The sequence below is a fragment of the Tachyglossus aculeatus genome, chromosome 4, assembly GCF_015852505.1.
Source record: "Tachyglossus aculeatus isolate mTacAcu1 chromosome 4, mTacAcu1.pri, whole genome shotgun sequence".
Taxonomy (NCBI): Eukaryota; Metazoa; Chordata; class Mammalia; order Monotremata; family Tachyglossidae; genus Tachyglossus; species Tachyglossus aculeatus.
The window spans coordinates 72,321,168-72,338,176 of record NC_052069.1 but is presented as its reverse complement, the minus strand read 5'-3'; the positions used below and the strand labels follow the sequence as shown (position 1 = coordinate 72,338,176).

The window sequence follows — 17,009 nt, the reverse complement described above, 5'->3', positions numbered from 1 at the left end:
AATTGGCTCTTAACTGAATGGTGGGGCATAGAAGTCATATTGCCATATCCTGAAGAAGATTTTAAATTACCAACCTTAATTTAAATTCATTGTCAACATTTGGTACTACAGTGCAATTCTTGCTGAGAATTAGGTACGGGCTTTATAATGGTACATGAAATCTTCCAGGTGACTAAGATACTATTTTGCTTGGGGTTTTGGAGTAACGTGTTTCTTTTCATTTCTGTTTTAAATGGACTTAAATGATCTGAAAATGTCTAAGCATTATGACTTTCCAATGGTTGGAACAACTACCAAAATATCAGAAGGAAGAAGACAATTAATTGATACCACCAGTATCTCAGCTCTGGAAAGACTAAGCAAATGTGGTTGCCCTGAAAAGGTAATCAAGCTTCTGAGACTACTTCATGATGGCACAGTTGGCAGGGTCAGAACTAAGGTTTTCCTGTCTAATTCATTCCCCACTGGCAATGGGATAAAACAGGGATGCATGGTGGAACCAGTCCTGCTCAACTTATTCTATATAGCCATGCAGGGAAAATCATGCAGGTGTTAGAATACGCATCCACACCTCTGGGAAACTCTTCCAATTCAACAGAAATTCATGAATCAATCAAATTTCAAGTAATGGTCATTCAAGAATAATAGTTGATTGTACAGTATACACAAAGTTTGTAAACAATTTCACTGAATCAGACAGGCATTATATATAGCAGCACACTAATCTATGACTCAACAATATGATACTAACATCAATAACTGTACTATTTGCTGAGCACTCCCGTGGGACAATCTCATTACCTTGTATCTGCCCCAGTGCTTAGAACGGTACTTGTCACATAGTAAGCACTTATAAATACCTTTTTTTTTTAAACAGATACAAGTACAGAGGTGGTGTATAAGGGAGAGCAAGTAGGGGAACAAGGACTGAGCTTAGGAAGGCTTCTTGGAGAAGATCTGATTTTAAATGATGGAATTGAAGGTGGAAAGAGTGGCGGTCTATCAGATATGAAGGGGGAGGTAGTTCCAGGCCATAGGGAGGACGTGAGGTTAGTGGTGATATAGGACAGATCAATATAGACAAAGCTGGCAATAAAGGTGCAAAGTCTGTAGGCTGGATTGTAGTAGGAGATCGGTGAGGTAAGATAGAGAAGCAGTGTGGCTCAATGGAAAGAGCACGGGCTTGGGAGTCAGAGGACATGGGTTCAAATCCCGGTTCCACCAATTGTCAGCTGTGTGATTTGGGGAAGTCCCTTAACTTCTCTGTGCCTGTTCCCTCATCTGTAAAATGCAGATGAAGACTGTGAACCCCACGTGGGACAATCTCATCACCCTGTATCCTCCCCAATGCTTAGAACAGTGCTTTGCACATAGTAAGCATTTAACAAATACCATCATTATTATAGTTAGGGGAGAGCTGATTGAATGAATTAAAGCCAATAGTGAGGAGTTTCTTTTTGGTGTGCAGGTGGATGGGCAACAATTGGAAGGCTTTGAGGAGATCAGAGATATACACTGAATATTTTTTTAAGGAAAAAAGTGATTTGGGCAATACTTTCCCTCTCCCAGTTAACGGGAGAAGGAGAATAGATATTTAATCCCCATCTTCAAGTGAGGAAACTGAGGCATAGAGAAATCAAGTTATTTGCTCAAGGTCACACAGCAAGCAAGTGGTAGAGAGGGGATTGGAATGCAGCTCTCAAGGAGGTAGAAAACAAGTCATAAAGACCAGTCCATCCTGTTGGAGATTGTCTAACGGAGAAGCACAGCAGCAAGGCATCAGGTTCCATATAAAACTAAAGGTTTAAAGAACCTGTAATATTGTCCTCACCTTTTCTACAGCTGTGAGAACTAGGTCACACAGCCATGGACATTCAGCTCCCTGAGCAGTTCTGTCAGCCTCATTTACAATTTTTACAATATAAAAATCATGCACAGTGAGGTTATGGGACGTAGTAAGTTTCCTCATACTAAAACTACATTCACCATATACTGCCACATTGGATGGGACACATGAGGAGAAATCTAAGCTTGTTATGGGCAGGAAACTTGTCTACAAACTCTGTTGTATTGTATTCTCCCAAAAGCTTAGAACGGTAAGTGCTCAAAAAATGCAATTGGTCCAATGAACGAGGGTAGGACACCAAAACAATTTAGGTGATTCAAGGAGACTAAAAGCAAGAAGGAAGAGCCAAATTTTAAGTACACTGTAAAATGAATGATGTATTCATTCATTCATTCAATTGTATTTACTGAGTGCTTACTATGTGCAGAGCACTGCACGAAGAGCTTGAAAAGTACAATTCAGCAAAAATTATAGACAATCCCTGCCCAACAACGGGCTCACAGTCTTCCACAAGAAAACTAGAAGTCAACTGAAGAATTCATGGTACTCATCTAATTACGTGTCATTTACTTCCTTCACACCATCCCCAAAATGCATCCCTTTTCTCTATCCAAATTACCAAACTAGTCCTAACATTACTCTTATCCCAGTTTGACTACTGCATCAGTCTTCTCACAAACTCCCTGCCTCCTGTTTCTCTCCAGTTCAGTCCATACCTCACTCATCTGCCCAGATAATTTTTCTAAAAAAATTGTTCTACTCATATCTCCCCATCCCTTAAAAACCTGAAGTGGTTGCCCATTCATGCCTGTAACAAACAGAAGCTTCTTTCCTTTGTCTTTTGGGCTCTCAATCAGTTCCCTCCCTTCTACTTTCTCCTCACTACAACGCAGCACTCACACTTCACTTGGCTAACATCAACCTTATTATTCACACTTGGATTTTGACCTCTTGCTCGAATCCTCCCTCCTGCTTCGAACTTCTTCCCCTTTCATATCTGACAGACCACCACTCTCATTTTCCCACCTTATTTAGTCTCCCTTCTGTATCTCCTATGTATTTGGGTCTGTATCCCTTCAAGCACTTTGTTACCCACCCCATACCCCAGCACTCTGTACATTGTTCTACTCTGTCTTTTCCTCTATCGAATGCCTCCTACACTATTTATTTATTTTATTTGTATTTATTTACTTCATTTTAATGCATGGCTCCTACATTAGATTGCAAGCTCCTTGAGGGCAGGGATAATGTCTACCAACTCGAGTGTATATTACTCTCACAAGAGCTCGGGATGAGAAGCAGTGTAGCCTAGTGAAAAAGCATGGACCTGACAGTCACAGGATGTGGGTTCTAATCCTGGCTCTGCCACATGTCTGCTGCTTGACCTTGGGCAAGTCGTTTAACTTCTCTGGGCCTCAGTTACCTCATCTGTAAAATGGGGATTAAGACTGTGAGCCCCCTGTGGGACAGGGACTGTGTCCAACCTGATTACCATGTATCTACTCCAGTGATTAGAACACAGTAGGCTCTTAAATACTACAATTACTGTTATTATTATTATTATTATTATTATTATTACTCTGAACAGAGTAAACATTAAATAACTACCATTGATTGACTGATTGTAGAAGTTGCAATAAACAACAACTATTGAACACATGAATCCATGACACATCAAAGGGGTAAGAAATCCACTTCCTAACCACAATTTGTGTTTGGGAAGCCTCAACTGTATTGTCACAGAACTCTACGTGCATTTATTTAAAGATCCAACTAACAAGAAATTGAATTAACAAGAAATTCACAATTAAGTGCTAAAATGTACGATTGTCCACAGCAACTCATCCCCTAAATATGTTCTTCCAGGGTAACTTTTGTGATACTTCTGGACTCTAAGCTCATGGGCAACTCATATCATCTACCAACTTTGTTGTATTGTACTCTCCCAAACAGTTTAGTACAGTTCTCTGCGCACAGTAAATGCTCAATACCACTGATCGACTGATTGATGATTCTAAACACATCTTTCCATATAAAAGTTCTGAGAAGTGCAAATATTTGCTTACTGCTCAAATGCAAATCCAAAGCAACCAATTAACCTTGTGGGTATAAGCGTATGACATCTAATTTTACTATCAATAAGGAGGCTACTTTCAAACATTTCTGGATGTCTACACTATGAAAATATTTCTGGTCTGAGCCAGATACTTTATCAGTTATTCATGTATGAATTTGACTGAAAAAAAATCCAGGATTGTTGTTAAAAAAAAAATGCTGGATTTGTCCACCATATATTATGTGTCAAGGGCTTGGGTAGATACATGCTAATTAGGTCAGTTGAGGTTCTTTCCCACATGGGCTCACAATTGAAGTAGGAGGGACAACAGTTATGTGTCTTATACAAAGTCACGTAACAGCCCAGTGGAAGAGGCAGAAATAGAACCCAGGTCCTTTGACTCCCAGCCTGTTTCTATGAGGCTGCACTGATATAGACCAGATGGTCAAAATTGTATTTATTATCCACTGTTCTAAACATTGATAATAATAATAATAATAATAATAATAATAAAACAATAATGTCATTCGTTAAGCACTTACTATGTACTTAGAGCACTAAGTGCTCTAAACCTCATTTTCAAAAATGGAGTAAACATTTCCTATTGTAGACATCCTCTTCAGGAAGATCTTTCAGTATGGCAGCTTAATCAATCAATCAGTAGCATTTATTAAACATTTACCATGTTCACTGCACTGTATTAATGTTTGCTAAAGTATAATTTAAAAGACTGTGTAGATGCCATCCCTTCCCCCTGACTGCTGTGTAAACTTGAGCTCTTCTCTTAAATTCCTATCTCTAAAAAGGGGATTCAATACTCCTCCCTCTGATTTACACTATCAGTCTAATATGGGAAAGGGATTGTGTCCAACCTGCTTATCTTGTATATCTACTCCAGGGCTTAGGACAGTGCATGTCACATAGTAAGCCCATAATAATTAACCTTGAAGCTTTCATTAGACAGGAAGAGACAGACATTACAACTGATATAAGAGAAAGCGTTAAATATAAGAAAATTTACACAGGTTATGGGGTTGGGCTGAGTAACAAATTCAGTAGAATTATACAGCCAAATGCATAGTAGCAGAAGGCAGAGCTGATAGGGGCTTAGTTTGGAAGGGCCTCTTAGAGGAGATCTTATTTGGCTTCACTGACTCTGTCCTCTCCTTGTTCTTCTCTTATCTCTATGGCCATTCATTCTCAGTCTTATTCGGGGCTCCTCCTCCCCCTCCCATCCCCTTACTGTAGGGGTTCCGCAAGGCTCAGTTCTTGGTCCCCTTCTGTTCTCCATCTACATTCACTCCCATGGTTTCAATTATCATTTCTACACAGATGAGACCCAAATCTACATCTCCTCCCCTGTTCTCTCTCCCTCCCTCCAAGCTCGAATCTCCTCCTGCATTCAGGACATCTCCACCTGGATGTCCATCCGCCACCTAAAACTCAACATGTCTAAGACAGAGCTCCTTATCTTCCCTCCCAAACCCTGTCCTCTCCCTGACTTTCCCATCACTGTGGATGGCACTACCATCTTTCCCATCTCACAAACCTGCAACCTTGGTGTCATCCTTGACTCCACTGTCTCATTCACCCCACACGTCCAATCTGTCACCAAAACCTGCCAGTCTCACCTTCACAACATCACCAAGATCCACCCTTTCCTCTCCATCCTTGTTAGTACAATCACTCAACATATCCAAACTGGATTACTGCATTAGCATCCTTTCTGATCTCCCAACCTCCTGTCTCTCCCAACTTCAGTCTGTACTTCACTCTGATGCCCAGATTATCTTTCTACAGAAACGCTCTGGACATGTCACCCCCTTCTCGAAAATCTCCAGTGGTTGCCTATCAACCTCCATATTAAGCAAAAACTCCTCACTGTTGGCTTTAAAGCTTTCCATCACTGTGCCCCCTCCTACCTCGCCTCCCTTCTCTCCTTCAACAGACCAGCCTGCACACTCCACTCCTCTGCTGCTAACCTTCTCACTGTTCCTCATTCTCACCTGACCCACCGTCGACCCCTGGCCCATTTCCTACCTCTTGCCTGGAATGCCCTCCCTCCTCAAATCCGCCAAACTAGCACACTTCCCCCCTTCAAAGCCCTACTGAATGTTCACCTCCTCCAGGAGGCTTTCCCAGACTAAGCCCCCTTTTCCCTCTGCTCTTCCTCCCCTCCCCATCACCCTGACTCGCTTCCTCTGCTCTACCCCCTCCTCAACCCATAGCACTTGTATATATAATATTTATTATTCTATTTATTTTATTGATGATGTGCATATATCTATAATTCTATTTATTTATATTGATGCTATTGTTGCCTGTTTACTTGTTTTGATGTCTGTCTTGTCCCTTCTAGACTCTGAGCCTGTAGTTGGGCAGGGATTGTCTCTGTTGCTGAATTGTACTTTCCAAGTGCATAGTAAAATGCTCTGCACACAGTAAGTGCCACAGTAAGTGCTCAGTAAATATGACTGAATGAATGAATGATTTCAGGAGGGTTTTGAAAGTGAGGAGAATAGTGGACTGTACTATATGAAAGGGGAGGGAAAGGTTTGGTAGTGGAATAGAAGAGACTGAGGTAGAGAAAGTAGATGTAGAGGAAGTAGATTAACATTAGGAGAACAGAGAGTGCAGATTGGATTGTAATAGATTAGTGAGGAGACAGAGTGAACCTCAAAGCTAAGGTGCTGATTCCCACTGACATTCAATCATATTTATTGAGCACTTACTCATGCAGAGCACTATACTAAGCACTTGGGAGAGTGCAATATAACAAGAGACATCCCTCAGCACTACTCAAACAAGTGAAAGAAAATATGGAGGCCTATTGTTCAACTAATCTCTACAGAAGAATACACCTAGTAAGGGAGGTATCCCTCAAGGCTTCAAAGGGATGTTACTGCACTCACAGGACCTTTAGCCTGGAGAGCTAAGCTCACTGCAACCAACTCCTTTGCTTTCAAGGCCTTCATCAAGATGATCAATAATATTGACTATGTGGTGATTAATCAGGAGGATCTTAAAGTCGAAAACAACACTTCACAATTGCAAACAGTGTACACCATCTTGAAGCAAGGGCCAATACCATTTACATTTAATGCTTAATGGGTACTGGGAATGGTGCCAAGCCATTGAAATTTGGGAAGTCTATGTGGCTCCCTGAGACTAAGGATTCTTCTCCCAGACAGCATCGGCAAATGAGGAAGGGTTGGGGAACATTTGAAAAACAGAGGTCCTGGTGTTTTCTCCACTTCTCTGACTGCGTCTCCCTTTGGGTGTGCATGAATGCTCACGGACCCAAGAAGCTCCATCAGTATAGTGGGCAACTACAGGTTTTTTTTTTTTCTAAAAGAGAGAAGGCTTCTGACTAGTTTCTGAAGCTCTTACAAAGGTCCTGAGATTAAGGCCCAACAAGCCCTTTGGGTGGAATTCCTGAGCTAGGAATGGAAAGCTTCAAGACACTTTTTTTTATAGTATTTAAGCTCTTATTATGTGCCAGGCACTGTTCTAAGCACTGGGGTAGATACAAGTTAATCAGTTTGGAAACAGTCCCTTTCCCACATGGAGCTCACCATCTTAATTCTTATTTTACAGAGGAGGCAACTGAGGCACAGAAAAGTGAAGTGACTTGCTCAAGGTCACACCGCAGACAAGTGGTGGAGCTGGGATCAGATGCTAGGTCCTTCTGACCCCTGAGCCCATGCTCTATCCACTAGGACATGCTGCTTCTCTATCCCAGCGCTTAGAACAGTGCCTGGTACATAGTAAGCACTGAACAAATACCAACATTATTATTCCAATGCTTAGTACAGTGTCTCACACATAGTAAACACTTAACAAATACCATAATTACTTCATGCCAAATTCAGGTATCAGTCTGATATGCTTTAATGCAATCTGTATCTAACATAATACCCATTATGAATTGCTCAATTTATTCTCAACAATTTCAATTATCCTGTTTTTAATACATATTCAACTGCCCTAGAGTTAAAGTTTTTGTGCACCACTTTGTGCATAGTTATGTTTACATAGACATTTTCCAAGGAACCCACATTCTCTTTGCCATCCAGGAAAAACTTTGAGGAAATTAAGTCATTGCTTCAACTCTAAGAGCCAAGTAATTAGAAACAAATGATTCAAATGTGACACTGAAAGAGTAGAGTTAAAATTTAGTGATCTACAAAAAGTATCTCTAAATACAATGAATTCAGAGCCTCTGAATTAGTAGATTATGTCACCACAGAGTCTGCAGTTTTGATCCCTACTCTTCGATTCCTGGACTATGCTTGACGATATGAAAAAAAATGCTTCTATAGGAATTCAAAGTCAAAAATTATCAAGCACATGATCATGAGTACAGTGCTCTACACTTAGCAAGCACTCAATAAATACGACAATGAATGAATTATCAGGAATAAATGAAAGAAAACACAGTATGGGGCTGAAGAAAATTAAATTCACATTCTGTATGATCATTTTAGGTTTCAAATGGTGCCAGAAGAGGCACATTCATTTAAAACTCATGACGATTTTGGAAATCATGTTAGTGACTTCACTAGTTTTGGTTAGAAATGTAATGACCTTTAACAGCACAAAGATGGTCACTATTTAAAAAACAAATCTAATAATCATTTGGAATCTGTAAATAAGTAGGAATGGTAGGCCCACCTATCTACAAGCATCTTATTTTCACATTGAAAATATTAAAATACTAAATAGCACAAAAACAGGTTTGTTTGTTTTACCAGAAAGGTACCTACCTTAAGGACATCTCCTTGTGCTAAGTGAAATGTTCTGGCTGAAATATTGATTCCCTTTCCTGCTTGTACCTGAATGCTATAAATGCATTCATGGTTATTTTCATAGTTCAGTGGATAATTGGGCGACAGCAAAATTCCTTCATTATTGGTTGCGGATGTGCCACATTCAGCTGCAGAAAAAACAAAATATTGAAGTCTAGCTTAATGGCGACCATTACAATTTTGATAGATGTAATGTATGGAAGTGCATATGCCTTTTAAAATATACCATTAACTTATCATGCTATCTACACATCTAAGCTTAAGGGAAAGTTAAACATATAGGGGATATATGGTCAAATCCATGCCACAAAATAATTTCAGTTTTATAGACTGAGGATTCCTGGAATGTGAAAAATGTTATGATATTTGGATTATTCATTAGTGTTTGCATTCTATTTACACCATTATTTTATAATATGCAATATTGAACAAATATAATAATAATAATACTCTAGAATATTTTCCATCTGGCAAGTTCACTTTTATGCTTTATCATTTTCAATCATCTTCCCTTCTCCCTGGAAAAAATTTTGTCTTTAAAAATGATTTGGCAATCTTAAATACTGAGCCATTTTATCTCAGTGCCAAGCTATGAACAGTTCATTTTCCAACTATGGTCTAGAATAATTACAGAATGCAAGAAAATACAGATTCACATGAAATTCCAGAAGGTATTAAACAAGGTGAGAGAAAATGAACAGCCCTATAATTTTGAAACTGGAAAAACAAGTTAAAAGCACAAAATGTGTGCAGATAGTATAAATTGAAAGTGTATGAAAGATTATATACCTAAAATGCAAGCTGGACCAATTTGTACAGCATTCATAAACAGAACAAATTATTTTAATTGAAACAAGGACATAAAAAAATCATTTGTCTTTTGGAATCTAAGAAAGGGGATCGAGCTGGGTCGGATTGATTCTGGGGATTTAGAAGGTGCAACCCAGAATTTGGGGTTTAGTTAAGGAATCTTGCAAAAATAAGGTCAAAATTATATACAGATAATATACATATATGAATATAGATATGTCTGTGTGTGTCTGTATGCATGAACGAGAGAGAAATAAAGTATGTGTGTGTGTGTGGTCTGAGATATAACAACAGTTCATTCATAAGTAGTAGGCTATTTTGAATACTGTATCTGTACACTTTTGGACTCAAACATAACCACAGAACAGCTTAATGCGATTTCAAAGGCTAAACAGCCTTCATGCTGGAATTGTGATGGTTCTGCTTTTAAAATAGACATTTTTACAGGGGCACCAACAAAATCTAGTAGCCTCAGACCCGCAGGGGAGTACATATGGCCTTAGGCAGAGAAATGAGACTGGGAGGGGAAAGAGGAAGGGGGAAGGGAAGTGTGGTATTTTCCCAATATTCCTCAACTCATTCCTCAACTTTCTATGAAAGGACCATCTCTTGCCATTGTTCACATTGCCACATGAATTGTTCCCAAGCCTACTTCCCTAGCCCTTAATCATCTAGCCTACAATCTCACATCATGTCTCCAGTACATCTCCACCCAAATTTCCTTTGGCAACAACAAACTCGATTTGCCTAAAATGTAATTCCTTATCTTCTTCCCTAGACATACTCATTATCCTAACTTTGCCAGTCATGTTGATTACTTCATCATTCTCCCTTTCTTATAATCCCACAACCCGAGGTTATCCTGAACTCCATTTTATCTTTCCATTCTCACATTCAGTACATTTTCAAATCCTTCCAGTCCTTCGTAAATGATATCTCCCACATCTGACCCTTTCTCTCCCCCTAAGCAGCTATAATCCTGACTCTTACAATTCCCTGCCTTTCCCCCTAAGCAGCTATAACTAGGGAAAGGCAGGGAATTGGAAGAGTCAGGATTAAAACCCAGGTTCTCTGACCTCTCCTGTCTTCCAAATCCTTCCCACCAGCTTTTTCTTTTCCCTGTGCATCAAGGAATAATCATACATTCATTTTCAAGGCTCTCTATCAACATGCCTCATCTTGCCTCAACCTGCCTCATACAATAATAATGATAATAATAATAATAGCATTTATTTAGTGCTTACTATGTGCAAAGCACTTTACCTGCTAGTCCCCAAATCATTCTTTTCTTTCTTTTCAAGCCATATTTCTAAGTCTACCTTGGTCTCACCTCTCCCACTTTTATTCCCTTACCCACACTATTTCCCCCAGCCTGGAACTTCTTCCCCTCCCCAAATCTGACAAGCCACAGTGCTCCCCACTTTCTATGTCCTTCTAGATTCCCACCTCCTCCAAGTCTTTTTTCAATTAGTGCTCAGTGTCACCTCATGACACACAAACCCACCAGCCATAACCCAAATGTATGTACTTTTTAATACCCACCCTGAACAGTTTCATTTAATATGCTATTAAATTATTTGGTCACTACCTATTAGAGTCTAAGCTCCTGATGTACAGAGAAAATGTGACTTTCTGCATTTTGTTTTTCCCAAGGATTTAGTACCTTGCATTGAACCTAAAGGGGGCTTAATCATCATCATCATCATCATCAATCGTATTTATTGAGCACTTACTATGTGCACAGCACTGTACTAAGCGCTTGGGAAGTACAAATTGGCAACATATAGAGACAGTCCCTACCCAACAGTGGGCTCACAGTCTAAAAGGGGGAGACAGAAAACAAAACCAAACATACTAACAAAATAAAATAAATAGAATAGACATGTACAAATAAATTAAATAAATAGAGTAAAAAAGGCTTAATAAAAACTATTCCTAATATTTCTGATGTTAAGAAATCCCTTAGTCATCTAATCTTTTTTTTCAACTGCTGTCACCAAAGATAAAATAAAAATGGGTTGGTATAATGTAGGCTGTAAATAAAAACAATTGAATAAGCCTGCCCCCACAACTTCCATTATTGTTTGGAAGTAGGAAATAAAATACAGTTGAATGGAAGAGCTATTTGTTTAATATGTATAGTGCATAAAGTATATAATACTATTACCACTAGGGATTCCACATGAAAGCTTCATATTAGCATCACTACCACCATAATCATATTTACTGTGTATGCCCCGAGTGTTACAAATATCATTTCACAGTCCTGCACGCTCATGCAGTATAAACATGGTGGGTGTGCGGGGCCCCTCCGGCTGGCCCCGGGGGGAGGTCAAGGGGAGTCCATCCTTGCCCTGGAGATGGGGAGAAAGTTCTGCTGCTGGGGAGGTTAGTGTGTGGGGCTGAGACAGATGGAAGTGGGGAGGGAAGGAGGGGCAGTTTTATCATCTGGCTCTTGGGACAGAGCCCTGCATGGACCCCACACCCACCCATCCCCTCCATCCTCATGCCCTTGTCCCCACGCACCCATCTGAGGTCTCCCCATCCCACCCTCCCCCACGCTCCAGGCCCCTCAGTTGCCCCTGTATCCTGGCCACCACATCCTCTCCCCACAGCACCTGTATATATGTTTGTACAGATTTACTCTCTATTTATTTCACTTGTACATATTTACTATTCTATTTATTTTGTTAATGATGTGCATTTAGCTTTAATTCCACTTGTTCTGACGACTTGACACCCGTCCACATGTTTTGTTTTGTTCTCTGTCTCCCCCTTCTAGACTGTGAGCCCGTTGTTGGGTAGGGACCGTCTCTATATGTTGCCAGCTTGTACTTCCCAAGCGCTTAGTACAGAGCTCTGCACACAGTAAGTACTCAATAAATACGATTGAATGAATGAATGAATGAAACGTAATGATTTCATGAAGAAGTAGCTGGCCTGGGTGTCAGAAGGACCTTGGTTCCACTCCTGTTTCCAGCACCTGCTTGGGCAAGTCACTTCACTTTTCCGTGCCTGTTACCTCAAATATAAAATGGGAATTAAGACTGTGAGCCTATATGGGGCATGATTGTGTCCAACCTGATTTGCCTGTGTCTACTTCTGCCCTTAAATTCACTTCCTGACAAAGTGTAAATTCTTAACAAATATTTTTTTTTTAATAAAAGTTAGTTCTAACCTCCAAACAGAGAGCCTTTGTCAATCAATCAGGACATTTATGGAGGACTTGCAGTGTGTTTGTCCCCTCAACTGTAAGCTCGCTGTGGGTAGGGAACATGGTCATCTGCTCAGTTATATTGTACTATGCTAAGCACTTAGTACAATGCTCTGCACACAGAAAGCACTCAATAAATACCACTGATTGAATGATTACAGAGCACTTTACTAAGCTCTTGGGAGAGTTCAACAAATTGTTATATATCATCCATGTCCTTAAGAAGCTTACAATCTAAAGGTAGATAGATATTAATAGAAATTATAAGATAGGGGAAGCAACAAGCATACATACATAACTGCTGTGCTATGGAGATGGGGTGAGCATCTGAGTACTTAGGATGTAGGAGTTAAGTACATTGGTGATAAAGAAAGGAAAACAAATAGGGTGGGGAGGTGAGATGTTTATCAGAGAAGGTTTTCTGGAGGAGATATGATTTCATTAAGGCTCTGAATTGATTTCTCATATTTGCTGTTCAGTTTTTAAACAACAAAAAAATTGACCTTTTAAAGACTGTCAACTGACTTTATTCTCCAAGGGTTTCAGTTAACTCCCTAATAGTAAATTAGGAACCTGAGAATGAAAATTAATTGTTTCAGATTATTATAGGGGCACTTGGTGCACTGTGGCATATAATGTGCATACCCTCCCCACTGAAATCCTCTAAAGTGTCTCTGAGTGTCCTCTCCCAATGGGCTTATCCTACTATTAGAGAGTAAAGTGGGTCCTGAGGTAATTGGACTCAGTATTACTACTTCATTCAATTAATATGTCAATAGTTCATGTAGTGCCATGGCATATATGCTTTCTTTATTCCCTCATATTAATGATGAACAATGTAACTTTTAATACTAAGAAAGGAGACTGGATTTACTCAGTTTGCTTTGCATGTTTTCTGATGATGAAGTACAATTCCTTAACAGTACCAAAGGCCAAAATGGATGACATATATGTCATCCCAGTAGCTTTTGTGGTATTTCACTATATAGAAATCAGTAAGAGAGCAATAATTAGAATTCATAACCCTTGAGCTTCCGGAAAATTGCTGAGCCAACTACGGAACACTGCCTCTGTAGTCACACATCATTGGAAGGTCAAGTAATTGAATCGATGAGTGCAGTAAGTTAAAATGTACAGCAGTGCATGTCCACTAACTTACATTTTGTATCCTATCTGTGTCTCTCAGAGAAAATTGAAGTTCATCAAAAATTATAGGATATTCCCAAAATAAAATACTCTTAGGACAGAGTGGTTTTATTTCATTCATTAATCCATGAAGACAGCATATTTATCAATTTCTAAATTTTTTAATAAGTAATGAAAATAAATATTATCTAAAAGACTTCCTAGAGTACTATCATAATTGTTTATAAAAACAACTTAAAAAACTGAGGAGTTTTTTTTTAAAACTCTACTTGGTCCTCCCCAACTTTAAGTATGAATACATTATGATTCAAATTTTACTGAGCTACAGTTCAGGATTCTCTCAGGGTCTGAATTACTTCCTGGGAGAAAGTTGGAAAATCTAGAAGCTGCACTAGGGCTTTCAAGCCAGTCGAGTACCAATTAGAACATAAAGCAGTATTGAACACACTGGTGACCTGAGTGAGCTCTTGTGACTTCCAAAATAGTCTAATTTTTTATTGGGGAATAGTTTAAAGACTGGTAGACTTTAGTGCAATAAATCTTCTGGTAAAATTTCACTTCTTTTGACATCTTTATATCAAAAGAAGCAGTATGGCCTATTGGATAAAGCACAGGCATGGGAGTCAGAAGGACCTGAGTTCTAATTCTACCTCCATTACTTGTCTTCTGTGTGTCATTTAACTTCTTTGAGCCTCAGTTATCTCATAGGTAAAATGGGGAATAAGGTTGTGAACCCCATGTGGGACATGGACTGTGTCCAACCTGACTTGCTTGTATTTACCCCAGTACTTAGTACAGTACCTGGCACATAGTAAGGACTTAATAAATACGATAAAAAAATCTATAAAGTCAAGGTTCCATAGCCATACCTGTGACTTCTATGCCATCTAAGCACTTATATACTCACAACTTACTCATTTATATACTCACAAGTCCTATTACGTAAGAACTAATATTTTTAATTCCCCCTTTTATCATCCTCTTATCTGTAAATTATTTTGACATCAATCTCCCTAATTACATTGAAAGCTCCCCGAGAGCAGAAATCATCCCAAGCATTTATACTGTCATCTTCCAGTTGGGGTCTGAGTGGCTGAGGAGGTTACAGGACTTTAATCTGAATCACAGTAATGTAAATCTCCCTCCTCAAATTCATTCAATCATATTTATTGAGTGCTTACTATGTGCAGAGCACTGTACTAAGCGCTTCAAATTCAACAGACCATTACTCTCCCATGCTTCGAAGCTTTAATGAAAGTGCATCTTCTCCAAGAGGTCTTCCCTGACTAAGCCCCCTTTTTCACTTCTCCCACTATCTTTTGTATCACCCTGACTTTCTCCATTTATTCATCTTCCCTCCCAGCCCCACAGCACTTATGTACACATCTGTAATTTATTTGTATTAATGTCTCTCTCCCCCTCTAGACTTTAAGCTCATTATGGGCAGGGAATATGTCTGTTCATTGTTTTATTGTACCCTCCCAAGCGCTGAGTACAGTGCTGTACACATAATAATAATGGAATTTCTTAAGTGCTTACTATGTGAAAAGCACTGTTCTAAGCGCTGATAGTGAGTGCTCAGTAAATACAAATGAATGAATTTATTGAGCACCTACTGTATTTGGAGTGTGGTTTGGAACTTGGTAGAGTATAATAGATGAAAAAGACATGGTTCTTGCAATCATATAGCTTGCAGTCAAATCAGTCATCAATAGGACTGTAAACTGAGACTACACCATTCGCATATTCAAGTGAGATTATTTAAAATGACCATAAGTTCCTTTGTTAAACTGTAAGCTGCTTGAGGGCAGGGATCATGTCTAAAAACTGTATTATCTTATCCCAAGTATTTAGTATAATCCTCTTGCAAAATAAATGCTCAATAAAAAGCATAAAACAAAAAAAAAATGACTAATTTGGCTATTATGCATGTTTACCTCACAAACTGACACATTTATTATGTTTAAGAAAATAACATTTTTCACTAGCAACATTTTGTGACTGATATGAAATAAACAAAGACCTGGGAGACAGAAGACCTGATGTTCTAATCTTCACTCTGCTACTTGCCTGCTGTGTAACCATGGGAAAGTCACTTAACTTCACTGTACCTCAATTTTCTCAGCTGTAAAATAGGGATTCAATTAGCCTGTTATCCTTCCTACTCAGATTGTTAGCCCCGTGTGAGACAGGGACTGCATCCAACCTGATTAACTTCTATCTACCCCAGCACGTAGAACAGTGTTTGACATAAATGTGTTCAATATAATAATAATAGAAATCATAACAATAATGATAATCACTAATTTGAAGCAGAGGAGCAGTGTGGCTTAGTAGAGAAGCAGTGTGGCTAAGTAGATAGAGCATGGCCCTAGGAGTCAGAGAGCGCACCTCCTCCAAGAGGCCTTCCCAGACTTCTCCTTCTGCCCATTCCCCCCGCTCTACCTCCTTCCCTCCCCACAGCACCTGCATATATGTTTGTACAGATTTATTACTCTATTTGTTTTACTTGTACATATTTATTATTCTATTTATTTTATTAATGATGTGCATTTAGCTTTAATTCTATTTGTTCTGACGACTTGACACCTGCCACATGTTTTGTTTCGTTGTCTGTCTCCCCCTTCTAGACTGTGAGCCCATTGTTGGGTTGGGACCGTCTCTATATGTTGCTGACTTGTACTTCCCAAGCGCTTAGTACAGTGCTCTGCACACAGTAAGCATTCAATAAATACGATTAAATGAATGAATGAATGAACTTCTTTAGGCTTCAGTTACCTCATATATAAAATGGGGATAAGAGTGTGAGTACCATGTGGGACAGGGACTGTTTCCAACCTGATCAACCTGTATCTACTCCAGTACTTAGAACAGTGCTTAACAAGTACCATTATTATTGTTATTATTTGAAAGGTAGCATTTGTAGGTTTGATTACAAAGTGACAAATTAGTGATTATTGCCAAACTGATGGCACCAGCGTTCTTCATATATAACAGGGTAACTAAAAAACACTAATGGAAATGTCTAGTTTGAAAAAGTTTACAAATAGACAGTAGCTACTATTTTTCACATTAACAAATCCATGTTTATTATGCCTATGCAAGTATTGTATGTAAAGTGAATGTCAG

General features: G+C 39.1%; 1 protein-coding gene across 1 annotated transcript in view; it reads right to left on the bottom strand.

Annotated features, from left to right (window-relative positions):
* The window catches only part of CSMD3 (CUB and Sushi multiple domains 3), a 781,433-nt gene that overhangs the window by 284,640 nt on the left and 479,784 nt on the right, over nucleotides 1-17,009 (bottom strand). The window contains exon 22 of the mRNA XM_038745631.1: nucleotides 8,669-8,838. Coding sequence (XP_038601559.1) covers nucleotides 8,669-8,838 — 170 coding nt within the window. The remainder of the gene's footprint in view (nucleotides 1-8,668; nucleotides 8,839-17,009) is intronic.